At 40.9% G+C, this 27,970-nt stretch overlaps 1 protein-coding gene across 2 annotated transcripts; it reads right to left on the reverse strand.

Moving 5' to 3' along the window:
• Nucleotides 1–9,917: 9,917 nt before the first annotated feature.
• On the reverse strand, nucleotides 9,918–27,757 carry rspo1 (R-spondin 1). 2 transcript variants are annotated; one of them, XM_085802394.1, is made up of 6 exons: nucleotides 27,191–27,757; nucleotides 21,575–22,311; nucleotides 19,145–19,339; nucleotides 16,396–16,539; nucleotides 15,565–15,780; nucleotides 9,918–11,728 (listed from the first exon to the last, which is right to left on the reverse strand). In XM_085802394.1, the coding sequence occupies exons 2-6, from the start codon at nucleotides 21,669–21,671 to the stop codon at nucleotides 11,430–11,432; spliced, it is 951 nt and encodes a 316-aa protein (XP_085658520.1). In that variant the 5' UTR covers nucleotides 21,672–22,311; nucleotides 27,191–27,757; the 3' UTR covers nucleotides 9,918–11,429. The 2 variants fall into 2 exon arrangements, with proteins under 2 accessions (XP_085658520.1, XP_085658519.1); XM_085802393.1 differs by having other exon boundaries at nucleotides 21,575–22,308; nucleotides 27,191–27,715.
• Between the last annotated feature and the right edge of the window lie 213 nt (nucleotides 27,758–27,970).

A 27,970-nucleotide genomic window follows, 5' to 3' on the forward strand; every position in this document is an offset into this window, starting at 1 on the left:
AGACCCGTCCCGTTTGAATGGAGTTTCTATGATGATACGGCAGAACTCAAAGGCGCTAAAAAAGTGAGTGGAGCAAAAATGAAATAGCGGACTAACATAGTAATAGACTTGATCGACTTTTACTTGTTCAGCATTTATTTTACAGGGAATGTGTGCGTTTGTATGTGTAGGCTACCCATTTCATTATTTGATTGTGACCATAATGGCCAGTAGGCTTGAGTATTTATTTTTCTTTTCTTTTTTTTACCTTAACACCCATTTACCGATAGGCTACATCTACATTTGTGCTCACTGGATGTGTGTCGATTTTACTTTCATTTTAGCATGTTTAAAAAAAGAGACCTGAGCCTCAGGAGAAAACAAAACCAGATGCTGAAAAGGTGGCTCTCATGACAGTGGATGGCCTACTGCTGAAGGTATCTTTGGAGGAAGTTTATGATCCAACCACACCCAAGAGCACAGGGGCCTAAAATAGGTGAGATATTCAAATTAATAATTGACCCTTTTGCTTTATTTGTGATGGATTAAGTCTTTCTTTATGATAAAGCTCAGAGTATCTCCACAATGTGTTGTATGCAACTAGGGGAGAGAATATATTTCAGAAAATTGAACGATTTTGTCGTAAAACAGAAATACTCAAAATAATAATCATCAGGGAATGATAAGACATCCAGGTGGGGTCTGTTCACCTTCTCATAACAGATGTCTGTGGAGTGTATGTGCACAGTATCAACTGACTCTTGCAGAAAAGCCTCATTCTGTCTGTCACTTCCTTTGGTGTGTGGACTTCAGCCCAAGAGGATGACTCACAACTGTTACAGCTGGGCTAAACAGACTTTTTAAAACTAAAATCTAAATTTCTCTCATCTCTTATTCAGCTAAGTGAAGTTTCATTACATCCTCTGTTTGAGACAGAGTCCTGTGTGTTGTCTAGACAAGCACGGCACAGCATGAGTCATTTGTACATTGCCACTGTTAATCTCTAGGCTGTACTCAATCAATTTCATTTGTCAGTTTTAAGGGATAGATAATTATTTGCTCTGATCTTTCACATTTCTTACGTAAAGCAATGTTAAACACGTAGGCTAATCTTTGAAAGTCAGAGTCATTTATTTACAGTTGACTACTGCTTTAAGTCCCATTGACTGCATCCGTGGCAACTGACACACCTGGTAGAAACGATGACTGTGTCACTCGTTGATTACTAATTGGGAAACACACCTGTGGTGAGTGATATAGTGTGTGTACAGTATGGTGTGTCATTTGCTGATCCAGCCTTTTAAAGCAATTTCAGAAGAACCAGTGTGTCTAGACACTATTTTCTTAACAAACCATATTTTTTCCCTTGATTTTAGTTTTTTTTATTGTGTGTTTGACTTTCCAAACTTAAGTTAAACTATGTTAGATAGATGCTGATAAATCCTGGGTTTCTACAGAAGGATGAGCAAGGTCTACAAAGTGCTGAGTAAGCATTCCTACAACTGTTTAATCACTGACCATGACTCCAAGTACAGGATTGCTTATCTCTCTAACTCTACTGAATTAGGTGTCCACTGAAAGCCCCATCTTCACGCAACCTCTTAATCAATCCAGCCACAAAGAGTGAAACCGAAAGAGTGTTTTAACCTTGTTATCAGGAGTGACACAAGCAAGAGCTGAAACACAGTCAGTTAGGAGGGGCAAGGTGTGTTGTTTTTTCTTCAGACCAGACTCAACACTTTTGTTTTGTGTGTGAGTCACTAGGTTAGTGAGAGTAATAAAAAAAATCCATGAACACTGTAGAGAGTAGACAAGTTTATTTTATGTGGGAAAAAAATAGTGCTTCTTGTGTGCTGGGTGTTGTTAAAGGATTACCTTCATGACCACAATAAAACAAATATTCTCACAAGGATTTGACTGAATAAAAATCTTGACGAGCAAGAATAATCATTTAACTAACAAGCAGTGGAGCAGCTCAGCCTCCCTGAAAGCCAAAGTGACACAGCCAAGTGTTTTCAGCATCAGTTAGTTCATCAGAAACATCTGATGAAGCAACTGCTTTGTGCTTTGTGTTTATTGTGCGTAGAGACACAAGTGACGCAACAAGTTTTGACAGAGAAAATTACTTTTCAGATATTTTCCACAATGGAACATGGAAGCTGCCGCAGAGAGTGCAACTCCTCAGCCATACATTTCAGCCATCATGGTTTCTTCCTGCTCTCCCCTGGCCTGTGTCATTACTGAGTTTAGCGTTAGGTGTCCACTTGACAAAGTACACTGGTCCACCGCAGTCAGTCTGTAGTATGTAACCTCAGCAGACATGGGTTAACCCCAAATGAGAAAATGAGAGCTTATACTCTCATTGGTAATTCAGCTTAGCTCAGTGACTATTTCAAATTCAATTCAATTTCAAATGTTATTTGTCACGTACACAATCATATAATGTGTAGTGAAATGTCTGAACTGCATGTTTGCTACTGCAGAGGCTGGTAAACGTAGTGATGGAGAGTTGGAGTAAAATTAAGGCCCAAAAACCCTCAGTTTACAGTTCAAATTAAGTTCTGAAGTTGAAAAGATAAGATACGCCAAAAAATAAGTTGGAAACATGAGTTAAAAGGAGTTTCTTCACATTCAATTTATTCCCTAACTGTGATTTGCAAGATCCAGTTGAAATTCATTAATATATGTCCGTATACATGAATTGATTAGTTGCCACCCCCTCCAGCAGGCTAATTCTGTTCACTGAAACACTGAGATTTGTGGTCAAGATGAGTCCCTTTGACTTTTCATCTAGAACTACATTTGTGGTGCTTTTAACTGAATTTTCATGGCAGTCCATCGAATAGTTGTTGCTTGACAGATGAACCTGCTGTAGTGAAGTTGTGCCTTTTCCCATTTCATAATTCCCGGGGAAGTAATGGATAAAGAAGAGGACTTCTCATTTATCTGCGGGTTTTAATGTTTTGTCTAAATTTGTTCTGCCGTTTTGTCTGAACCACAACAGAAAATAGGACTCCATAGCGAAGCAGCTAAAGCCACGGACAGTGTTCTGAAGGAGTATGTGCTGTGGATGGAGAATAAAAAAACAAAAACAGAAACATACATCCGTGTCCCAAGCTGACGTTCCCGGGGCTGGTGCTTGTTGGCGAGGTTTGGAGTCTGCCTCTGTGGCTTGGCCCAGGCTTTCATCCTCTCCATTCACTCCAATCTGAGGTCAAGGAGTTGGGCTTGCTTGTGGGAAGTGCGTATACTGTCTTGTAATGAGCGCTCTCAGCAGGAAAACAAGGCCTTGTTTTTCCAGAGTTCAGGGCTGGATGCGCCCACCACTCTGATCTGACCTCTGTTAAAACCCCTCTGTTCGAAAGAATGACACTCCAACTCTGGGCAGGATTACTGCAGGTTGGCTGTTTAAACAAGAAGCTGAGGTGTTGATAACACGCCACCGATGTAAATGCAACGTGTAGAATAAAGCTGGTGGGCAAAACCACCCCATGCTGATAATGAGCAGTCAGTGTTCTGAATTTAGTCCGTTTGTATGAACAGTACTTGTTCTTCACGCCCACACTGCTATTTCTCACATTCTGCAATGCAAAAATGTTTTTGAAGACCCTTTTTTTGTTTGTTCTGCTGCCATTTACTGCCTCACCATACATTTTTACACTTTTTAAGGGTTTGATGTGGTTTTGGAAAGAAAACCAACTATTAATGTGGGGAGTAGGAATGTGATAAATTCTTATAGAGCAATAGAGACAAGAGCATCCTCGGGACACAAGAATATTTCTCCCAACTGTTGTCTGCAAGTATTGGGACTGTGGTTTTGAGCTTTGCCCTGTTGGTATTTGGTCTGGTGAAGCTAATAAAAAAACTATAATGCTGTACAGAATGAAGTAAAACCCTATTCTTTGCATCTGAAGAGGAGAACATATGGTGTCAGCACTGTTTGGAAAGTTTGCAAATGGCATTAATAATATAGCTATATCTATCTATATCTTGAATACAGCTTTTAATGTTTTTCCGAAGGCAATTTTGAGGTTGAGCACTACAGGTGCCTGAAGAGTCAGTTTGTGAGTGGGTGAAAAGAAGTTCATGGAGGGGGGCGGTTTTGAAATGAAGTAAGGATGATGGGAATAACAACTGCATCAACCAGTAACAGGAATCCAGTGCTGAGGCATGAATCACAGTTCACTGATTGTCCAGTGATTGTTAGAAATGAATACAACTGTCACAATCAGGCTCAACAGTGAGCGCCGAGAGACAGATCAAATGAGGAAGAGCTGTTGACAGGAAATGAAAGACCTTTTGATTGCATTTCTGCTCCAGTGAGACATACAGTACGGTTTGCAGTGAAAACATTTCTACTGTAGGATGTGTTTGACTCTGTATGGCTCCACGACAAAGAGGTGAAATGAGGATAAAATAGAAATTTGCTGAACCTTTATTTTCTTTTATTTCAAAGGTGTCAGATAATTATATTCACAAACTTGCTTTTCTTTCAGTCCAGTAATCAGCATGTGCTACTATGTAGTCATACTGTTGGCAGCTGGGCAGCTCTGCTGGAACAGTTGGGAGATGAGATGTTTGGAATGCATAGTTGGAGGAGTGGACTGACCATGATTGACTGTAATTCAAGATGTCTAAAAGATTTAGTATTTAAAAAACAATATAAAACAATGGCAGTGTCGAGCTCTTTCTATAGGAGTTATCTGATTCTATTTCAGTTCAGGTAAAAAAAAGAACATATTGCTGGATCATAAAAGAATAAAGGTATGGTAACACAGCTTGTTTTTCAGTTATTGAGACAAACTAATTATTGAGATGAGATGCTGATGTCATCTGATTGATGAAATGAATATATAAATTATACTTCTCACTAAAATTAAGCGCAGAATAAACCACATCAAGGAACTGCAAGAATCCTATGCAGGATGTACTGTATATGGAAATACAAAAATAAAAGTCATCTATCATCAGCAAGGACATAATTAGAAGTCAATGGTATAAGTAGGCTACACAGATGGGAAAAACAAAATAAAAAACCGTGTAGTACATACTGTAGAGCTTATCGTGACCGATTTGTGACTTTTTTTGGTGTATGGGGAAAAAAAAGATTATTTTAAAAATATAAACAGAGATTAATCGTGACATATGGGTCAAATCATGAAAATGACTTGTGAGACTTCATCAACATAATGATGGAGTGCAACAACAAAGACTGTTTAGATTTGAATTCATCACTCCCCACTTCTCTTTTTGTTTTTCTCTTTTCTCTTCACTTCCCTGACCAAAAACTTTCCAAGCTTTTTTGACAAGCCTCTGGAAATACAACAAATCCATTCATTACTTATTTGCATTGCCAAATTTCACTTGATCTTTGCTATGATCTCATGAATAATACAGCAAATCATGCCACAATTTCAGAAGATAATCTCTCTTTTCACATATTGGAAAGGGATTGCTATTCAGTGGTTTATGTGTTAATGGCCCCCTCTTGTGGTTATTTTTTTCATTGCAATTGTCTGACATAAAATGCACCACAAGACTGTGATGTGATCTTGTGCAATAAAATTGAAGTTACCAAACCTCTGTTTTCACCCTCACCACACCATTGTCTGCAGTATAGCCACATCCTTCCTCAGTCCACACACCAGACTGAACTGTCATAACACTGCTGATTTAAAGTCACGATCACTGGGTTAGATCCAGTGACCAAGACAGTGATGTCAACTGTGTTACTACTCTTTTATTTGATTATATTTCTGAATATGCAATGCTTATATATGCTTGTAATGCTTATAATCTTATAGAATATACTACTCACAAAAAATCAGGGATATTCGACTTTCGGGTGAAATTTATGGATAATGCAAAAAGTTACTACAGTGATATTATATCATGAAAGTAGGGCTTTTAAGGAAAAGTATAGAGTGGTAACTTCTTCATCTCAAACAAATTTTATTGAAACAAAGGCCTAATGACAGTGGTGGGTATACCACAAACAAACAAAAAGTCTACATACCGTAAGTTGTCATGTGGCCAGAGGATGTCCACTTCTCTGTCTTTCTGTGTCTCTTCCAGTCTCCCTGGGTCTCTGTTCAACCTGCTGATGACACTCTAGACTCAGTGGACATTTCCCTGACAACATCCCGTCTTAACCCCCCGACATGGCCACGTACTGTTGATGAATTGTTAGGTGCTGTCTTGGTCTCATGATGTCAAGATGTGAACAGCATGATAAGGAGGACTGTTCAAATACAAACTGCCATTGAACCAGATCATTTCGATTCATGGATCAGACACCTGCTGTGATTTTATTCACCTTGTTAGAGAACTGCATGTTATGTTATAAGTACTGAAGCACTGAACAGTTGGACATGTGCATTTAAAAGTTCAGAGAAGGTCAAATTAAGTTCACCGGTGAAGGTTAGTGCATTTTAGGTGCATTCTGAAATTTCATCCAAAAGTTGAATATCCCTTACTTTTTCTTAGTGTAAATGGACATTCGGTCGTGATTTGCTATCAAGTGCCCTTAGAGGCCAAGCTGAATGCAGGTTCTCACTTTCAAAAAAATTCAAGTCAACAATTTTTCATGAGACAAGTTTGACATTTTATCTGGGTTCACCCATGACTGCTGTGTGGTAGGCATGATTTAAAATGATCATATATAAAAAGAATTATCTTATGGTAAATTTGGTATGTTTAATAGAAGAAAGTAAAACATACCAATCTCTCTATAGAAAAATGCTCACCATGAAATGTGCTGTAGATGTTGCTCTCCTCCCATGTATTACTGATTATCTCCAAAAGGGGGCAGTATATATCAAGTCACATCATATCACATCTGCCATTCTGTATAACTTCTCCTTTCCTGCATCAGGAGTTTCTGACCCTGTTGTCAAGTTAAGTCACATTTGGGCAAAATTGAGCTTCCTTGATAGAAATAAAATCCCTTTAAGCTTGTCCCATACTTCCCTCGGGTTTCCATTTGCTTATTGTCAAACATTAGTTTGATACATCATTGATTCTCCAGGAGAAATCTCCAGTTTACTGCAAAGGTCCCCTGCTCATCACGTCTCAGTTCTGATTTCAATTTCAAGCATTTTGTCTTTTTTCACTGTCATCAGATGTTGATTTGCTCTTTTCACAAAGAGTGTTGGCTTCCCCATAACATGAAATAGTTTTGTTATTTTGATTTAGCAGCCCTGCTTTTATAGATATCTGTTGCTGATCAGACATGTCAGGCTGTCAGTGTTGATGTACAATGCTTTGGAATATTTTAAAATCGAAGAGGACATTTTCTCTTTGTAGATTTCCAGATTCAGCCTCTCAGATCTTGAGCCATAAAGAGAGGACGGTTGTGGAGTTGTAGAGATGGAAATTATCATGGATCAGTGGGATTGCTGATCTTTAAAGAGCTGGAAGCCACTAAAGTGAGAGGAGAGAGTCCAGTGGATACTGTTGGCAGTCACTGGTGACTCAGTTGGAGACTCCTGTAGCCTCATGTACCCCTGACCTCCTATTCACCCAGATGATGACAGGGAGGTTTCTGCAAGAGTTATGTCACTGAGGCTGTGCATTATAATGGAACTGAAGAACACGGCAAAGGAGATACTGTTGCAGGCTAACGGTTCTTTCACACAGTTTCAGATGAGACATTGTTCTAAAAATGAATAGAAACCAAGACTAAGAATTTGAAAGGCCAGGTCACCCAAAAATTAGTTTTCCATTCACAACTTTATTCACTAGTATTCTAACATTGTATGATCCTCACAACGCTAAACAATTGCACTTAAAAATCTCAACAGCAGCATATCTTTCCAGAGCTGTGCCTCTCTTTCTTAATTCACAGACTTTGCTGTGAGCGGGTTCTGGTATTTTCTACGTTAGAATGGAAATTGTTCCTTTTGGAAACTGATATTTGTGAGTTATCCTGAGGAAGAGCTACATTATCTCTGGGACACAATGTTACAGCTTATTATTTTTCTCCTGGGTTTCCTGTAAAAACCAGCATTTTTACCAACTGACTGGATACAAGAGCTTAGAAGTTCACTCTTGACCCAGGGAGTTGTGCATGAGACTTGCGATTTGTGGCACATCTCTTTTCTATGCGACAATTCTTTTATTCCTGGACCTGAACAAAGTTTAGCGCACAATTAAAGCATTATTGATGATTTGCAATCATGAGTCGATTTATGTTTTTTTTTTTTTTTTTAGAACTTCCAAATATATCTTTCTGTTCCATGATGCCAGTTTTCTTAGTTTAAATGTGTTAAATACAATCAACATCATTGCATTACACATTTTAACTCCTCATGCTGGGGTCAGATGAAAACACCTGATCCAGCTCTTTACCGGAGACGGTGGGATGCAGATGAAAAAAGCTTGTTTTGGTTGTATCCCAGTGACAAGCTTTGTATTCGGAGACCTGTCAGTCAGTTTGAGAGTGATATCAGGTTCACAGTTAGAGTTTGGTGTAGTGGTGGTACCCTTTTGTTTACATTTGGATCAGAGATTGTGTGTTTAAGTCGAGCATGGTCATGGGTGTTTCCTATTGACGTGATGCACTCCCTGGGGCCTGGCCTAAAGGCCAAACTAAAGTAATGAAATCATTCAGTGTTAAGCATCTTGGCAAATCATGGGCACCCATATACTCTAAGGATTTACCATTCATTTCTCTAGGAAAACACGGGAGTGGGGAACAAGAGAGTGGAAAAAAAGAGGGAGTGGGAGGTGAGGGAGAGCTCCGTCCATTGGAGCCAGGGTAAGAATTTATGGTCAGGAAGAGCGATGAATGTGTAATTTACGGTGCATACTCTACCATTCCCCCTGCCCTCCCCTTTAGTAATGAGAAACAGCTGTTTTGTTGTAGGGCCAAGGCATGGTATACCCCCTCCCTTCTGGCTATGACACACCATTAGTTTTTATTTCTGTCTCTGCTTTTACGACCCCTGCCCAGGCGCCAGCATTTGGCCAGTGATCGGGACCATCACACCATCTAAGCTCGTCCACCTCCCAAGATGGTCTGCTATTGCCTAGGAGAAGACCATACCATTACCACCGAAGTCACCTGGAGCTACATAGCATCGTACACTCAGCAGAAATCTTTTGTTTTCTCTTTGCAGTTTTAATTCGGAGAAAAAGAACTGTACAAATTCCCCCGATGAAATTCTAGAGATGGACCTTCTTTGTCATGTATTTGCTTCATCTGTAAAATGAGTAAATGATTAGTGTTATTGTTATAATAATAACAGTCATATTCGTCTTGTTTTGGCCATCATTATGTTATGTAACTGTACTCACTGAAGTAATTGCAGAGATCTGAAAACAAGGCAACACAAGCACAAACAGTAAGACAAAACGACCAGTTGTTAACATGCCTGCAGTTTAGCCAGACTATCCACCGCCTTTTTAAAATAACTCAAAATGTGGGTGATAATTTCTCCCCTTGCAGGAGACTGTGTGTGAGCATAAATATAATAAGTACGCATGTTCAAATTTGAACCACAGTCAGTCTGTAAATTGTGATGGAGATTTAAAATGTATAATTGAAACTCTAATTTTAGAATTAGCCTACCATTGTTTTTCTTTAAATAAATTTGTAACATGCAGATAAGTTTAAAACATGTAAAAAAAACAACTTCAGTTTTTGGCCCCATGAGACTTTTACTCTGCAAGAAGCGGAGTTGGTACAGTTAGAACAAAACAAACACAAATAATGGCCAAAACTGTGAAAATTAAAAAGAAAAAACTAAAATAAAATACATTTTAAACTTACAGTGAGGCCAAGTTTTTATAAAATGTATCCTCGTGTGTATGGTATCTGTAGCATCATAAGAGAATAGAGAATTGAAGAAGTGGATCAATTGCAGGGAAAATCATAAAAGTCATTCAAACTGAAATCAAAGAGACCAATAGCAAAATCAGTGTATGACCGAAGTTGATCAGCTTCATCTGAACTTTATTTAGGCTTTCACAGAATAAGCTATACATGATGATATTAATACTTCTTATGTTTGATGATAAACACAGTTTGACATATTCAGTATCACAATCCATAGTATGAATGAATAACGTAGCGTGTAACTTCTCCTGAAACTAATATCTTGTGGAAAGCAAACAGACCCATGGAAAACATTCTAGGAGTAGAAAAAACCCCTCTGTATCTGCAATGTTATGAAGCCAGCATTTGGAGTATAAATGTGTAAAATGCTATGATTGTTCTGAGACTTGAGCAGTAGGAAACATTAAAGTTGTGCAAAATCTTCAGACCCTGTTGCAAACATACATGATTACTGAGCAGCTGATGATTTGATGGCTTATATAATAATCAGTGGCTTGTAGTTACTGCATATTCGATATATCACTGTGCATTTACATTTTGTTTCCTCTTGATAACCAGACCCTAGTTCTTTTTCTATGAGACCAATATTAACACATATGTGCAAATGTAAACACACATGTACGAACGACTAAGTTCTGTCGACAAAACTTGATTCCGTGCAGAAATGCATACTAAGTACACAAACATCCAGACTTTAGGTAGAGACAAGCACACGCACACACACACACACACGCCTGCATGCACAATGGCACGCACATGCAACCTTGTACCATGCAAATATTCGTGTTTTTAATTCATCATTTTCTGTGCAGAGTTATTTTCTGATGCAAACATCAACATTTAATTCGGAAACAAACAACTACGCTATGAAATGGCAAAAGTCTGTGTCAAGACACCAGAGGAGGATGTGAGCTGAGCTCCCACTGTTCCCCCCCTTCATCCTCTCTCAAGCCTGTTTTGTAAAATACTCCTTCATCAAAATAATATATAGAAGACCTTCTGTCCTCAACAACCACAAATGATTTCCAGTGCCTTTTCTTTTTGTTTCATCTCACAATAGGAAATAAACGTACAAAGACTTAATACTATTCACCGTCTTTACATCACGTACAGCGGCTGTTGAGAAAATCCATCTGCCACCTCTCGCAAACATGAAAACAAATGAAGAACAGATTGTGATTAAAATCGGACTCCAACAAAATACATCATAAACCGGAGGGGACTGGAGAGGCCCTTCATTCATTATCAGTCTTCCAGCTTTAATGCTGCATTTAAACACAAGGTCTGTTCTGAGTTCAAGAAGTGACATAGGTTTCCGAACTACAGTCTTCGCTGTGGCTTTGCTTCTCCAACAGTGATCCCTCACGCTGGCAGGAAAATCAACAAGTCTTTCAGAGTACCGCTAAGACACCAGTCTCATGCAGATAGGTTCATCTATTCAAAAAGCTCTGGAAAGCCTTTTGTGTTGCAGCAATCCTCCAGTTCTTTTTGCATCTTTTACAACACATAGCAGCATTAATCCGTTCCTTCATCACTTGGTCTATGGCTGGCACCGCTGGGTGAGGCACTGTCTCTGCTTTTCCTCTGGGCCCCACCCAGCAGGCACTGAAGTTTAGCTGACGGAGCTGGTTGTGATGCTGGGAGCAGTGGTTGTCCTGCCCTGGCCTTTTCTCCTCTTCCCACCACCTCCGCTGCCCCCTCCTCCTCCTCCACCTCCTCCTACTCCTCCTCCACCACCACCACCTCCGCCACCTCCTGCTCCTGCTCCTCCTCCACCTCCTCCTCCTCCTCCACCACCACCACCTCCACCTCCTCCTCTACTGCCATCTTTGCCATCTCGTCCTCGCCCACGTGTGTTCTCCCTCTCTCTGCTGTTTGTATCATCTTGTTGGTCTCCCTTATTCTTCCTCTCTGAAATATGAATGCACAGAAAACACGATTAATAGATTACGCCGTTTCTCAAATAAACTATCGTCAGGCATCTGTCATCATCGGATGCCGTACGTGGAAGTGCCTCGGCTTGACTAAACTTTTTTTTTTTTTGTTAAAGCATGGATTCCTGAGAGATGAGAATAGAAGATGGACAGGATGTGTGCTGGATCAGGACTTGCGGGTGTGGTTGTGTGGTTTTTAATGCAGGCAATGAGTAAACCATGTACATCCAGTCCAAATCATTCATAAATGCTCACATCATGCTATGTTTAGGCGTGCTGACAGAATATGTACAGTCAGCATGTACCACAAGTGGCCCACAAATAATAATCAAAGTTAATGGGACAAAATAACACATCCAAACATTTGAAGGCTAATCGTTTTTGGCCACTGTACGGGGTCAGTCATTTGGTCTACCACTCTAGTCCAGACTAAAATATCTAAACAACTGTTGGATCAAATACCCAAATAAATGTTGTGCAGACATTCACATCCTCCTTAGGATTAATTGTAATTGCTCTCACCAACAGATCAGACTTTAAATTCCCATCAGCCTCAGCTGGACTTGGAAGAAAGTTAACTTAGCGAGCTATCAGGCCAAACTGAGATTCTTACTCACTACCTTGTCCCACTGAACAATCATGAACGTTCCCCCATTGCCTCGCATTAGGATTCACACCTGTCACACATTTTAAGAGTATAATTTCTCTCTAAATACAGACATCCATCATGACGTGGTTAATGGCTGCACATAACCCATCCAGGAGAGATAAGAGCTGCTGTTCTGCTGAGGATTTAAAAATGCAGCACATGTATAGACAGTGAGAGCACTTCCGACAGTCAAGTGACATTTATTTCTGTCACATAAATCACCTTGAAGTCACTTCTGGCATAATGAGTTAAACATTGTCAAGGGCCCAGTAATGGCCCACAAGGACATGAGGAGCTGTCATAAAGTGGAAATGGACATTGTGTCTAGAGTCAGATGGCTATTGTTTAAGCAGCACTCAAAAGTATTTGGTTTTGTATATCTGTGGGAGTGTAGTTATGCTGGAGGATGTTTATTATGAACTTGCGCGTTGAGAATCTCTGCACATCCTAGAAACTGAGTGAACACGAGCCAAGGGCTGGACAGTGTTCACCATGCAGTTGACAACAGCAGGGCTTATGGCGCCACCATGTTTGTCTAGTAATAACTTAAGGTCTGTGTTTATTTCCCTGCAGCATTTTTTAAACTTGTCGAACAAACAGTTATGATTCTTTGGTTTAAATGCAAATGTAAAAGCCCAAAGGTACATTGTTTCTCAGATTTCACCAAAAACAATATTTCTGCGCAGCCAGTGAAAATCATTATCTGGTGATGAAGTGGATTCAAGGTCGTTGAATTTGGACAGACCCAACACAAAAACATTTATTCACCGCAGGCCCATGCAGACTCACAGTTGCATTATTTTCAGCTGAAAATGAAAAGGCTCAGTCTCGCACAGTAGTGAACAAACAAGAATAACTCATCCTCTGTGGAAAACTTTTCAGAGTAAAATCATGCAAATGACATTTGGTGAGTTGGCTGAAATCAGAAGATTTTATGTCCAACACCCTCATCATTTATGTGTTGTTTTGAATCAATAAATATATTTCTGAGCTTTTATGACCGCTATTTAAACAAGCACTTAATACTGGGCTTTAATAGTTTCAATTTAAATCAATGAGGGACAATGAGCAAGAGTGGAGCCTGAGTGAAGTGAAGGGTCCTCACACACACTCTGCAGCATCTGAGCTGATGTGCTTACTGTGTAAGGACTTAATTACTCCTCTAACAAATTACTAATGGAGCCAAGAGAGGGGGGACTCCATCAGTTTATGACAGCTCTGATTGCACCTCCTCTCCATCCAAGCTAAACAATTGTGCCTGACAAATGCAATAACACATCCAGAAAATTCTGTTTTCGCGTGAGACCCTTTTGTGGAGCTTCAGGAAAGGAGGGAAAAAATTTGCAGCCAAATCAACACAAAGCGTGAGATCTGCAGACCACTAAATCACTAATGTTATACAAGGTCTGCCCCCTGTGTTTTATATAGCCAATCTGCCAGCCAACTCCCACAGATGAATCCACAGTTGCACTCTTTTTTTGTGTGTGTGTGCATAGTGTTTACCCACATTAACTGGTTCACCGAGGTCACGGTACCATCACCCATGAATTACCTCACAGAGGAAAAGTCATTCTCATGCATTTTGGCAGTAAGATGCATTTTATTTTCATACAAATGTGTTTAGCAGCCCAACGAGGGAAAAACAGCCTAAACGTCAACCAAGTCGACCATTTCACAATCCACAAAACTTCTGTGACTCATTGCTCGTCAGGTGACACCTCACATGTCATCTTGTGACCTACCTTTGCTCTTAACATTTGGCAGTCAGTAGCTACAGCGGTTTTTTATATAATATTTCACTGTTAATTATTCTTCCTAACCAAAAGCTGACGGTCTTTCCAGGATGTAGGTGTCATGCAGAGTAAAATTGCCTCTTATTTCTCAAATCATGCTGTCATAGTCCTGTCTAATGAGGAGTCGCCACTCCTCACTGAGCATTTACAAGCTAAGCCAGCCTCCCTCCCTCTAGACATGACCACAGATCTATATGGGACGATGTCAGATCATGTTCTGTTTCATGAGTCTTAGAGCCCTGAAGGAATTCTCCAAGAAGGAGAGGTTGGTGCTGGAATATGCAAGCCCCCTCCATGTTTACTCACAAATATCCAGGCATATCATCTGTTACATGTTGCAACATCTGTAGAGTTGCCAAGACTGTGCAAATATAGTTACGCAATGTTGTTGCTGTGCCCGAAATCCCCTATGCGTGCCACCGTCCAATAAAGGCCTTAAATACTGCTCGTTGGCAGCTCCCTTAGTTTTTGCAAATATGTGTAAGTTTACAACATTGGTTAAAATTGGTTCACTATGCAAAACAGATTGGTATTTGGTGACATTTAGAAAAAAGAGATTTGCTAATCACTCTTAATTAACAATAATCCCTTTTAGTTCAAGAGAAGGAATCCCATAATTTCAATGAACAACAGCTCCACTTGTGTTTCTCTGTTTTTGTAAGGTTTCCATCCCAGCAGCCCTGCTAGTAAATTCATCATTTCTTTGCCTCACTACTAAGGACAAAATGGTTAAAAGCAAATAACTGGGATCATTGCTGCTTTTTGTAGCACTTTTCATCCAATAAACGTCTGGAGCACCTGGCCAGAGCCGTCATTTATTGGCGCTATCTGCAAATGAGGCCAAGAGCGACTAATAAGCTGTTATGAAAGCCGATAATGGCCATTGACTGGCGAGAACAACTGTTAACCTGCTGGAGAGCAAGCTGCTGTGTGGGTGATAAGAACCCAAGCAAACATGTCATGGCCATGTAAACCTCACGCTTCAACGGTCCTCAGAACAAATAGCTCTTTCCTGCTCTGATCCTCGTCCAGCTTCGCAGTGCATAATGCCCGCCCTTCATCTGCTTGGCTCGTAGATTGGAGTTTATTGTTTACATGCTGAGAAGTCAAGAGATTCTGTATCCTTCTGTGAGCTCAGCCAAACAAAACCCAATCAACACGCTGTGGGTCACAAACAAGCTGGCGGGAACGCAGGCTTTTAGCTATTGAGTAATGGTTCCATCATTCATCGTATTAAATGGTGGAGGCATTTCATGAAGCACATGGACTTGCTGCTAGTGATTATGGCTATTTGAATTAGTAGTCCCCATTATCTGACATCTTTTCCCCACTGTGCATTGGCTTTCTACTTCATTTACTGCTGATGTTTACCTCTTGTACAGGGTGTCTTGTTCACAACACACTTCCTTCTCTCGGTCTGAGGCACACAGGCCTGTGAGGGCACAGAGGCCGGGGAGGTGTCTGGACTGTGGACCTGCGGCAGCGGTGAACGGACCCGAGACTGTGAGCCTTTCTTGAATCCACATGTTTTGTTCTTCTTCATACAGGAACCCCATTGGCTCCACTCACACTCTGAAGCACGCTGACCTGGGGGAAAAACATGGCACAAAGACTAAGGTAGTGAACAGTTCACATTTGTTTTGCAGCTTTCCTGTCTGCTTTTTACAGCTCAGTAGTTTTAGCACAGGATAATGACTTTAGGTAATTTCCAGTTCTGAAAGCAATCTTTTTTTTCTTTCTTTTTTTTTTGACAGATTCTTTGGACAGATTGAGAAAGTTGTTACAAACCTGAAAACGTATGAAGGCATGCGGCCATTAAATATACCGTGCTTTTACACAATAGCTTGTTTCTAAGGTCACGTTTATATTCTCTGTGGACAAGCAAGGTCAATTTGACAGCACATGATGCCAAAAGTCAGTCCAGAGCTCCAAGTCTTTGCAGCACCAAGCCAAGATGCCTGGAGAGCTCTGAATTTCACTGTTGATGGTGTTGTTTCTGACTTGACAGAATAATTTTCAACAAAAATAAAACCACAGAAAGGAAAAGCCCAGGAGATTCTGTTATTCTTAAGTGTTCACTTCCAATTTGCTGGCCAAAACAACTGAATATCAATGGTTTCTTAGATAAAGTGTAGTGTATAGTATGGCAGCTGTCTTTTCAGATTTGCCATGTTTCTGTTTTGAAGGTCGAAGGTCACTCACCGACACACTCCATGGTCTCGTTGGAGGTGCGCTGGCCTGGAGGGCAGCTTACATAACATCGCCCGCTGTGTGAATACAGGCCCTCCTTACATTTTGTGCAAAAGTTGCGATTGAAACATGCTTCACAGTTGTCTATTTTACATTCTGAAAGACACAAGGGAGACAGAAAAGCAGACCAAAAAAAAAGAGTTAGGTGAACTGTGATTTCGTGCCATTGTTTTCAAATTTCTCTGTCTTGTTGAGGAAATGTTGTGGATACGCAGAAATCTCTTTTCTTTAAATGAGGAATTCATTGTATCTTGGCTCAAAAAAAAGGAAATCGTTCTCCAGAGAGAGTACAAGAATAACTTGAATTTTATTCCCTCTGAGAGATTAATTGGTGGTTAAACAACACGGGGTCTATTTAAGGGGAGTAACACTCTTCTCTTAAAAACACATGCACCACAGGCCTTGTTTTTTTGGAAGGAGGGTGTGAATGAGTACAGCCAGGAGTGCAATGCTTCACTGGCTTTCTCAAGAGTGGGCTTCTCCACACCTCAGACTCATTAAACTCTCTGACTCTCAAGTCAAACAAAGAACTTCTTGAAATTTGGATAATTACAGACACCGAAAGATAAAAAACAGACACATTAAAAGACTCCAAAACAGCTTTGGTCTCATCATGAAAGGCACTTCCTGATCCCCGTCATTCATTCCATGTGAATTAACCTTGCTCAGATGAAAACAGCAGAGAAAGATGGATATCTGTAAATTTCCATGTGCCAGTGTTTTTGTATGGGAAACTTATTCAGATCTAGATGCGTTATGTTCATGAGCGCTGAAGTCAAGAATGTCTACTCTGCAGCTGGTCTGATGCCAAGGTCAGAAATGATCTAACACTGAATCCCTCATTGGGATCTTAAAGTCCTTGCCTCCTGCTCCCAATTACTATTTTTAAGCCCCTGACAGCTAAATTTGACAGTACTGACGTTTGTAGCCCTATAATGTAAGACAAATGTTGCTAACAAGACATTCTGGGATGACATGTATAAAGTCAGATGATTGGATAATAACCCAGGTTAGCCACTGAGGGCCTCTGAAAGGAATTTTTGGAGGAAATTTAGCCCTCTCTGCAAAAGTCAGGACAGTGAAATAATGCAGCATTAAAATAACAAAAACACATGTGGTTGATTTATTGCAAATGATCCAGTATTTTGATAGAATTGCAAAAATCTCATAAATAATTCTAATTGTGTCATTTGCACTGATGCAACAAACTTTACAGGGGAAATAAAACATGCTGTCAGTTTAAGAATAAAATGCAGATTCTCTTGTCGACATCTGAGCACAAGTGCTGTAAAACACAGGCAGCACAAGACAAGAAAGCGCAGCGCCGTCATTATAATGTGGCAGATAGAGGCACAAAATGACGGCTCCTGAGTTGTATATGCTTCGTGGTTGTTTAAATTTCACAGAAAAACACAATTTATCACATCTGACAGACTTTAAGAGATGTAGGAATCTGGAGTCGTGCAAAATAACTTGACAGATAAATATAGGCTGCATTTTTCTCCCTGTAGCAGAAAATCACTACAGGCTGGTGAGCACCGTAGCTGCCATCTACATCTACTGTGTGGCTATCTTAAAGCAGTGAATGTAACAGTATATCATTAACCACAAAGTAATTAAGTCAGTATTCTTCTGTGCAAAATCTGATGAGACATGATTCTATAACCACACACATTCAAATACACAGAGAGTGTATGATGCAGAATAAAATGTGTAAAAGCGAAAGCATAACAAACATGGATTGTGGCCTGGCATGAACCCTGCACATGAGGGCCAAATAAAAAACACAGACATCCTCTCAAAAACAGACAAACAACAATGCATTAGAAATGTTTTTGTTGGGATTTTGTTGCAATCCTGTTTGCTGCCCACACATAAGAGGAAACAGACAACAGACTGAGGTGCTGGCACCGCTCGGCTGAAAGTGCAGGACCCAGCTAAGTGAGTTTCGTAAGTGCCATGAGTGTAGCCACCCTTTCACCCAACTTCCCAATGAGCCAAACTTGCCCCATAACCAAAAAGAAGACCAGATCGCTTTAAAATCCTTTCGGACTCTTTTCTTCTGTTTCAGCAGTTATTTTGCTGAATTTGCTGGCTATTTGTGTTTCCTTTTCCACTGGGACAGAACGGCAGAACAACAGACGGGTTTCATCAAGCGGTCACTCATTTACTTATTAGTGGCCAGTTGCCTCTTGTTAGTGAGCATTCAGTAATAGTAGTGCACTTATTCACTCACAAACTTGAAAAATAGTAGCACAGATCGCTTCAAAGAAAGACAAGACAGCAGGGTATGAACACAGAGTTCTTCGTAAGGTAGGAGCCGTTCTGCACTAACATTTCAGATCTTTGTTCAACACAAAGTATAACAACACAAAGTGGAAATACACAAGACAAAAACTAACAGGGTATCCCCCTATCCCTCTTCCTCATATTGCACATAAACAGGAGATGATGAGCCAAAGATAAACAGATCATTTACACTCTTGCAGTTTTGATTTGACATCAGCCGTGTAGGTTTTTATGGCGTGAGAGAGAGCTCTTGCCAACCAGTTAGCCCCGGTCTGCGTCTGTTTTGAAGATTCCAGATGTGTATTCTCTATACAAATCTAACGTGCCCGCTTACACATCCTGTTGATGTACCCCTCACACCCTGCGCCGTCCCACAGTCGAGAGTCTAGAGACGTCACCAAGCAAAACTTACGGGTACATCTGTTGTTGCCTTCTGGATTCCTCATCCCAAAGTATCCCATGGGGCAGGAGGCGAGGCACACGCCTATCTGACGGATGTCGTTGCGCTCCAGGAAGATGAAGAGCTTGGGCTTGCATTTAATGCAGCCGTTGTACTCAGAGCATCGGTCACAGCCTTTGGGGCAGGATGGTGGCCCCTCAGTACTAACTGTGGAAACATACGGTAAACAGAAGGAAATTAGCGGTAAGCAACGGAACAGCACAGCGTACAGTTACATAAAAAAAAAAGAGATTTCAGCCAGATATGAATTTTAATGATGAAATCAAAAGGACATTTGTCAATATTCTATGAGAACAACATCAGGCAACTGTAATATTACGCTGGCATGTCCACTGATCCGGCCACAAACCTGCCAGCACTTTATCACTCCAACAAGCAGGGCTTAATGCTCGCAGCTTAATCTAACCGGGGGCCAGGCCAAACATCTTTGTTTGAACAGTTACTCACTGTTTACTTCAAACTGCTTGCCGGAGATCCTTAACAGATTTTCATTTGGAGAAACCCGGGTAATTGGGGCTGACAGTCAACCGAGAGCCAGTCAAAATCAGGCAACTCGCATCACACAGGGCCTCCACTGAGATCAATCACAAATGATCTTTGGCATTGGGAAAAGTGCATTAGTGACGGACGGACATGACCAAGAGACGTACGCTCAGTGTGCAAAGCCAGTGGTTTTTTGGGGGGTTTCTTTTTTTACCAACCAACCAGCAAGTATCCCCCTTGTCCAAAGTATGAAAATGCACTGCAGATGCATTTATACTTCACCTCCTTGTAATCCCAGGCTCAGACATTAATCCAATTCCTTCATTTTCTAAAAAGGCAAAGCCGCAGCGCACACACACACACACACACACACACACACACACACACACACACACACACACACACACACACACACACACACACACACACGGGTAATCTGAATCATTTCTAGGAAAAGTGTGTCAAAGTGCACATCCTTTCTCTCGTAGTCGTTCAGAGACAAAAACACAGTTGTTGGAGTTGATTTACAGTACGCGACTGTAAATCATCAGCTCTAAATATACATGCCCTCACACAGTCATCCATCTGCTGCCCTGCCTCCCAGAGATAACTTGGATGGTAAAAACGTTAAAAGGATTCTCCCGTGAATGGATCACAGCACGCCTGAATTGCGGCAACCACAAATGTAATCATCACAACGAGGTCTTATTGTTCCCGATCACTAGTAATGATTAAAGGAATATAACCACACCGGGAAGAAAAGAGTGTATTAGTCTGAGCATGTGTTGTTGTAAACTGTTTGTGACACATGGTGGATTGCGAAAAAAAAAAAAAAAGAGAAAGAGACAGTTTGTCCTGCCTGGAACACGAGGAGCAATATGTGCTACTCTCCTCTCTGATGGTTTCAGTTTGATCCCTGCATGACACTGAGTTCATTCAAAAAGGGAACACAGAAAACCCACGGGGGGAACAAAACAAGTACCACTGTCGTCAGCCATTTGCCAGCCAAGGGGGGCGGTTGGAGAAAACACACAGAGTGATGATATTAACGACGCAAAAGCCATAAAACAGACACGTAAATTGCAAACCTCTTTCGTATCTGGAGGTGGGAGAAATTCAAATGGCACGTGCTCATGTATACAACGAGTGACCCGAATCCTTCTGGCTTCATAACAGACAAACTGGTGTGTTAGTAGGTAGACTATACTATAGAAAATATCCTATATCTATCTCCCTTCTAGTACAGTATGTGATTTTTAATAACACCACATCTGTTTCTGTGGCCAGTCATGGTATTATATGAATTCTGGTTCACAGAGGTTGGGGTGAGCTTGGCATTGGCTGAAAGCTCCTTGTGTGTAAAGGAAGAATTATTTCAAAGCTGACAGTAAGACCGGCACTGAGGCTCTGAGGCCAGAGATATACTGCGAGTCGGCCCGAGCACCATCTTTGGTTGCGTGAGGTCAGAAAAATGCTTACAACAACAGCGGCAGCACGGTCCAATTGAGAGCTTAGAACTGTCAGGTACTCCTTCCATTATGTGCCCAAAGAGCCAGACACAAAAAGACCGATGGCTTTGAGGGCAAATACATCAAAACCCCCTCTATAAACAATCCTAATACCCATAAAAGTTTTACATAAACCAAGAGAGGCATAATCTTAAAAAGAGGAAGAAAGACGAGCCATTCAGGAGAAACACTGAACCTAACATAACCCGCCCAGGAAAAACAAATAAGAATGATGAGAAAATAAACAAAATGTTATCTTTGCTTTGCTTGTTAAATGTTTATAAGACATCCACCGCCGTGACTCAGACCACAGTAACGAAAGGCAGCAGTGCTGAAGTGGAAGAAAAGAGAGATCAAAACAAACTGAGGGAGAGAAAGAGAGAGAACTCACCCCGTCTCTGCCTTCTCGCCTTGGAAAGCCTGAGAGCATCGTTATGACCCATGGAGCTGAGGAAGACCATTGCCAGCGCCACCAGTCCCAGCTGCATAGTCCCTGTTGCCTTCCCGGCCACGCAGGGTCCCCCCCTGCAACCAGATGGATCAGGTGGGGGGGCCCCCTTCCTCTGTGGGACAGGTGGATCCCTCTGCTGCTGGGACAGATGATCCCTCCTCTCTGCTGCGGTGCTCCTCTCTTTCTCTGTCTGTATCTACCCTTTCCCCCCCACCCCTCCTCTGTCTCTCTGTATCCTTCGCTCTAGTGGCTGCTGCGTCCGCAAGTCTCTGTAGTGGAGGGTGATGCTGCGGTTGCAAGTCCAAACAAGCCCGAGGCACAACAAGCCATCACACTGGTGGCAGGACTGGCAAAGGGAGTAGACAGACCAGGGCTGCAGGGGGGGTGGAGGGGTTGTGCAGAGGATGAAGAGGAGGAGAGAGTGGAGAGGAGAGGAGAGGAGAGGAGAGTGTCGAACTTCTGGTGGTTCAACCCATGAAGCTTGGGGTGGGCTGGCAGGAAAGCAGGGAACCCGCTGTCAGACGAGTGTTTGCTGTCAGTAAGAGCTGGAGCTCACAAGCGTGCGTCGTATTAAAGATGCTCTGAGGATGCACTAGAATAAGAGATTGTAGAGTGAGGAGAGACCAAGAATGGTTCTTGTCTAAATGTGAGCACACATCTGCTTGCACCAGGACCTGCTGAGAAAAAAAAAAGGCAGAAGGATGGGGAACAGGTTTAAGAAAAGGAAATGTTACAGGTACAGATAAATTATCATAAAAAGAGTAGTTAATTCGCTGTCCTACTAGGACTTAGAGGAGACAATCTATACCTCTGTCATGGACAAAACTGGATTAACCTTTCACTATTTCCCCCAATCATGCGGAAACCAAACAGTATTCTAAAGTATTCTCTGAAATGATTTATTGATTGGTCATTCATTAGCTACAATATTTATTGGCAACAATTTTGATAATCCAATAGTTATATAACTCATTTTTAAGAAAAAGCGCAAAAGAAGGTACTAGTGATACCAGTGAACCTTGTTTCTTGAGTTTTCTATCGACTCTTGTCAGACAAAACATTAATTAATTAAAATTTTGAATTTTTACTTGAGCCTCGAGGGATAGTGGTGGATTTTTTTTAGCTATTTCCTCAAGTTTTATAGACTAATCAATTTATCGATTAAGACAATAATTGTCGGAACTATTAATAATGAAAATAACATATTTTTCCCCCATATTCTGTGTTCTTCACCCAAGGTTAGCCGTGTGTTAATGAAAAAACATACCAGAAAATTATGAATTAATGTTCAGTTTTGGACAGGGTCCATCTACGATCTACGATAAGGATGGTGGACCCATCATAACTATCATTGCACTTTTTATTAGAGCAATTTTTTAATTTTTTTAATTGCTGCAGGAAGACAAAAATGTAATGGCATGCCCCTGAAGCTTTGGGGTAGCCTGCTTTTCTCATTTTGTAAATCCAGCCTTGGTCATACCTGCAGGATAGAGACAAAATCAGCAGCCTTGTAGCTTAGCCTAGCGTTATGACTGGAGACAAGCGGGAAACAACACATGTGGCTGCCAGCACTTAAAAACTCACTAATTTAGTTGTTGTGTCTCGTTTGTTGCTAGGGTTGAAATGACAAGTTGCACAAGTCATCACATCCAACTCAGGAAAACAGTCCTGTGCCTAACCCTTTGTTGAGTTCCAACCAATAATTTTTACCATTTGGTTTTTCAGACTATTTTGCCTAAAAGATGAATTTTGTTACCGTTTTCAGTTAATCAGCTTCTGGCTGTAGCTTCCTATTCACTCATCATATATGCGATCTGCTCATCTCATCATCATAGATTTTTTTCTTTAATATGTTTTTCAGGCAGTAATAATAGCAGAATATTATTGGTGTGTTACCAATACATTGACATAGTGAAAGCAGTCACATTAAATCCTAATCTATTGTAACTAGGCTACATTTCTTGGCTTAAACTGCTGTCATTCAAGCATAGTACATAGTTTTTACTCCTCAACCACAAAAATCTCTGAATCTGATGGACAATAAACTCATGACCGTTTTCATTCAAATAATCAGTCATGGAACGAGGAAACTAAAAACCACAAACACTTTTAGGTCATGGCATTTCATGCTGTATTTGGATGAAGAATTGTCTTATCCTTTAAAAACACAGCGGTAGTCAACTCTCCCGGAGAAATGCAACACACACTTGGACTGAGGGTCTTTGTCATATTTGGTGCTGAGATCTTTTTTAGATAGTGTCATACGCTGCCTGTATTTACAGCTCTTGTGTGAAGAGGATACACAGAACATGTTAGGATCAGAGCAATGGGAGGTCCTCCCTCGCAGCCCAATAAAGACGAATAGGCCCATATTTGGCTGTTGAGTTGGTTGTGGCTCTGAATCACACTAAGGACAATGCCATTTGGTGCGTCTAAACATTCCAGCAGGCAACATTACATTCTTTGTTACACTATAAATCAACAATATCAGAGTTACACAATGCTTGGCGCCGCAAATGAAACACAATCTTAAAAATAATAGAAATTGCATCAATTTTGTTCTCTTTCCCCCTGAACTTCTACAAATGGGTATACAAAAATCCCAATAGATTTTCACTCCTGATGATAACTAGACCGCTTCTCCAGAGAGGCAACAGTTATACACTATTTGAAGATGGAAATAGAAGAAAAGGAAGGTCCCTAAGTACATGAATGTCCTGTTCTTCGGAAACAAGATATTTAATACTGGCTAAGTGATCTGTAGAGCCATTGGTAATTAAAAAAAAAAAAGGAAACTGTCACGGTGTGTTGGCTTGGACAGAGCCAGGAAAATGACACCAATGCACGTACATGTACACAACTCTGTGGGATTGATTGTGCCTGGACACTCGCGTTCAGAAAAAGGACGTTTATGTTTTAATAACTGCGAGCCCATAGCCTTGCTTTGCACTTTGTTGAATTACACTGACTAGAGGGGTGCTCATAGCCTCTCCTAATTGGGAAACACTTCAGACTCACTTCCCCGCAAGTCTGTTTATTTACTCCTTAACACTTTAATGACTCACAATGTCACTGACACCTCTCAGCTAAAGTCATATTTACGGGAAAGAGCCAAAAGAGTGGCGCAGCCAGTATTCAGCAGCACCTGTTTGTTACTTGAGAGAGTGATGACTGGAGAATGGGACATGTTAAGTCTCTGGATCTGTCAGAACACAACCTTTCCAGCTCTGAGTAACTCAAGACATGTGCCAGAGATTCTTTCATAACCCAGCACTCCCACGGCTGTGCAACCTGCCAAAAAGCCCACCTCAGCCCATCCATATCTGCTCTCACACGCTGTGAAGATAAGAGTCAGGATCGGGCTGTTAACTCACTGAGAAATTTGACTGTTATTCTTTTTAGTCCATCTACGCTGCAAGGCCCAGTTTTTTAAAAGAAGTAACACGCCACTTCACAAACACTCATCTCATCAACTGTGGCACCTGTATGTTTTGAAAATCCTCTGTCTGCGCTCCCTCATCCATTTAACTGTGTGCCTTTCCTCACCATCAGCCACATTCACCTGAGCCCAATGAAACTAAGCCCCGCTCATCAAATAGTCAGGAGATTAAATTGCCTCCTTTGTAAGTCTTAAGTTTAATCTATCAATTATTCAGGCACTGAAAGGGAGCTCTCACACTGGGAATTTATTGAACTCCAGAAGGTGCCAGAACTCTGAGCTCAGAGTTACAAATACAACCTGTCGATGAACTTTCTGCCTGTGGGATCTACATGCGTCTTTTGCCGAAATGCCTCCATTGCGCGCAAACACACTGAGAGGGTTTATGGAAGGGAGGTAATAGTGGCATTTGCAATGTGCAACAAGTCTGAGACACAGATGGCACGGAAAGGATTGAAAGGCGTTGTGAGTTCATAAGTCATGATGTTTTTTGGGGTGGTGGGGGGGGATTACCAAAAATAGTCAATATTTTCCTGCTCCGTAACCCCACACTAACCTCAAAACCCTCGCCTTTTATAGGAAATTATTTTTAAGTGGACTCCAAAAGTAGAATTAGCAGTAAATTCCACTTTTTAAATGAGCACATTTTGCTTCCGAAATTTGGCCGCTGGTGTGTGCAGAGAACAAAGCAATAGGAATTTGTGGGTGATTTCACCAGTCAGAGTGCACATTCATGTTCAATTTACTTTGATATTTGTAAAACCCCTGATTTGTACATCCAAGCCATAAGCTCTGTTGGTGCTAGCCAACCTAGACCACAATGAAAAACAGAAAGAGACGAAGAGCATTAAAAGATGATGTAACGCGGAAAAAAAGGAAATAGGGAAATGGGGTGTTGACTGAGGCTATCATAAGAAAATACAGCCAGAGTCATCATCATCCTTATGCACGCACCCATGCGCTCAACACCTATTAATCTACATCTATAGATAGATAAGAAGCCTGTCCAGCTCTGCTTGTGCCGCTGAGTGTGGAGAAACACCTGGCTGCATCACCAGCATCCCCCAGAAGCCTCAGTCATCTCACTAATCACTTCCTCTGCTCTTAAAGAGTCGAGGGAGTGAGGTCAAATGTGCAGCAGCTGAAGCACACTCGGCACACGGAGCACGGCAGCAAGCAGCACTGACCGCATCCTCCAGTCAAACCACCACCACAATCTCCCTTTTTAAGTTGCCATGTAGCACTGAAGCCTCACACAGCCCCAGCAGTCAGAGGCTTGATCCTGTACAGCTCGGTTTGAGCACAGATCAGCTTTTGCCTGGAGGCTCGCACACCATAGTGGATCACAGCTGTTTGCACTGCACCGCTCTTCAGTGAGAGAGGAAAATCAAGTGCAGATCTCCCACCTGTCCCCAGTCCAGCATCTCTGCTGTCACATCACTGTCCTGTTGTTTTTCTAAATCCCTCCCTGAATGCTCCCTTCACTTTGAAGCGGTGGAGGCGGACATTTATGCAGCTCCAGAGGATGAGGAGCAAATGTAATGTGTGTGTGTGTGTGCGTGTATGTGTATGTGTATGTGTGTGTGAGTTGTAGACTGTAATCCTAAACTCTATCTCACTCTAAATTGAGTTCAACCAGTACAAAGACCTGTCAAAATACAGTTGTGCCAAAATTAATTCTCAGTGTTGTTACACTCATATGGCTAGATATTGGGCAACTCCTGAAAATGCATTTTAGGATAAAGTTACACTCATGATGGCTAAAAAGAGCATTAGAGTTTAGAATTTAAATGTTTTAAAGTTTAAATTTATTGCAAATTAGGATAATCCCTGACACACATACATAATAATAATAATAATAATAATAATAATAATAATAATAATAATAATAATAATAATAATAATAATAATAATAATAATAATAATAATAATAATAATAATAATAATAATAATAATTCAATTAAAATGTATTCTAAATATTATTTGTTCAGGGCACAATAAAATCAGTTTCATTAATCGAATTCACAGATACTGAAAATAAAGTTTAACCCTTAGCTAAAGTGCATCGGTTTATTAAAAATATCATACAATATTAGACGAAAAAAACATTAACCCACCTGTATGCCGGGGTCCCCGATTAATGCTGTTCATTGAGCGGTTGGGGCTCAATTTCCTTTTTTATAAGGGAAAATCCGTTACTTGTTTGGTCACAAAAAAACTCCTCCTACAGGATACCCCCATGCAACTTTTCTCTGTCATCATTTAAAAAGACATATGATTTCATCTCTTTCACATCTGTCACTATACCGAGGCAATTCCCTGTGCGGACTGAAGAGAGGATGCACAAGACAAGAAATAGGCAATGGATTAAAAAAAAAGTCCAATAAAGGATTATATGCATGAAAAAAGTGTTTATAAATATCCCGATGAAATAAGTCTGTCTGGCTTTTTCTCGTCTTCTTTAGGGACGAAGCGCGTTTGCACTGAAGCTCCTGCGAGTTGCGCTCTTTAAATCCACTTTGGAGCGTCGAACTGCATCCAACTCAAGCAAGTAGAGTCACAAAGCCGTGATATTTGCATCCAAACCCCAGAACTGCCAGCGGGCATTACAGGCCCCACCCCTCAAATTCTCACTGAGAGATGAAAAACCTGCGCTGGACTTGAGTAAGTAATGCTGTTAAAACAACTAACATGGTGTGCAAATTCACATTTAATCCCTCATTTAATGGGATTTAATAAATATTATTCTTTGTCCAATGGGCCGCCATCCTGGAGAGAAAACTGTACTGTAACACAAACAGAACATAAAGTAAAACCACTCCAAATACTTACCTTAAAATGTCATAGTATAGTGCCAGACTTTAAGACAAACACAGCTGCTTGTGAGTGACCCGCAG

The sequence above is a fragment of the Trachurus japonicus genome, chromosome 16 (assembly GCF_045865225.1).
Source record: "Trachurus japonicus isolate A0001 chromosome 16, Traja_1.0".
NCBI classification, from domain to species: Eukaryota; Metazoa; Chordata; class Actinopteri; order Carangiformes; family Carangidae; genus Trachurus; species Trachurus japonicus.

Excerpts from the sequence above, each read along its gene's own strand:
- rspo1 (XM_085802394.1), bottom strand. The coding sequence starts at position 21,671 with ATGCAGCTGGGACTGGTGGCGCTGGCAATGGTCTTCCTCAGCTCCATG. Across the intron at positions 15,781-16,395 it reads CGAGACCATGGAGTGTGTCG|GTCAGCGTGCTTCAGAGTGT; the intron begins GTGAGTGACCTT and ends TTTTTCCCCCAG. Across the intron at positions 11,729-15,564 it reads CAAGACACCCTGTACAAGAG|AGAGGAAGAATAAGGGAGAC; the intron begins GTAAACATCAGC and ends TTCATATTTCAG.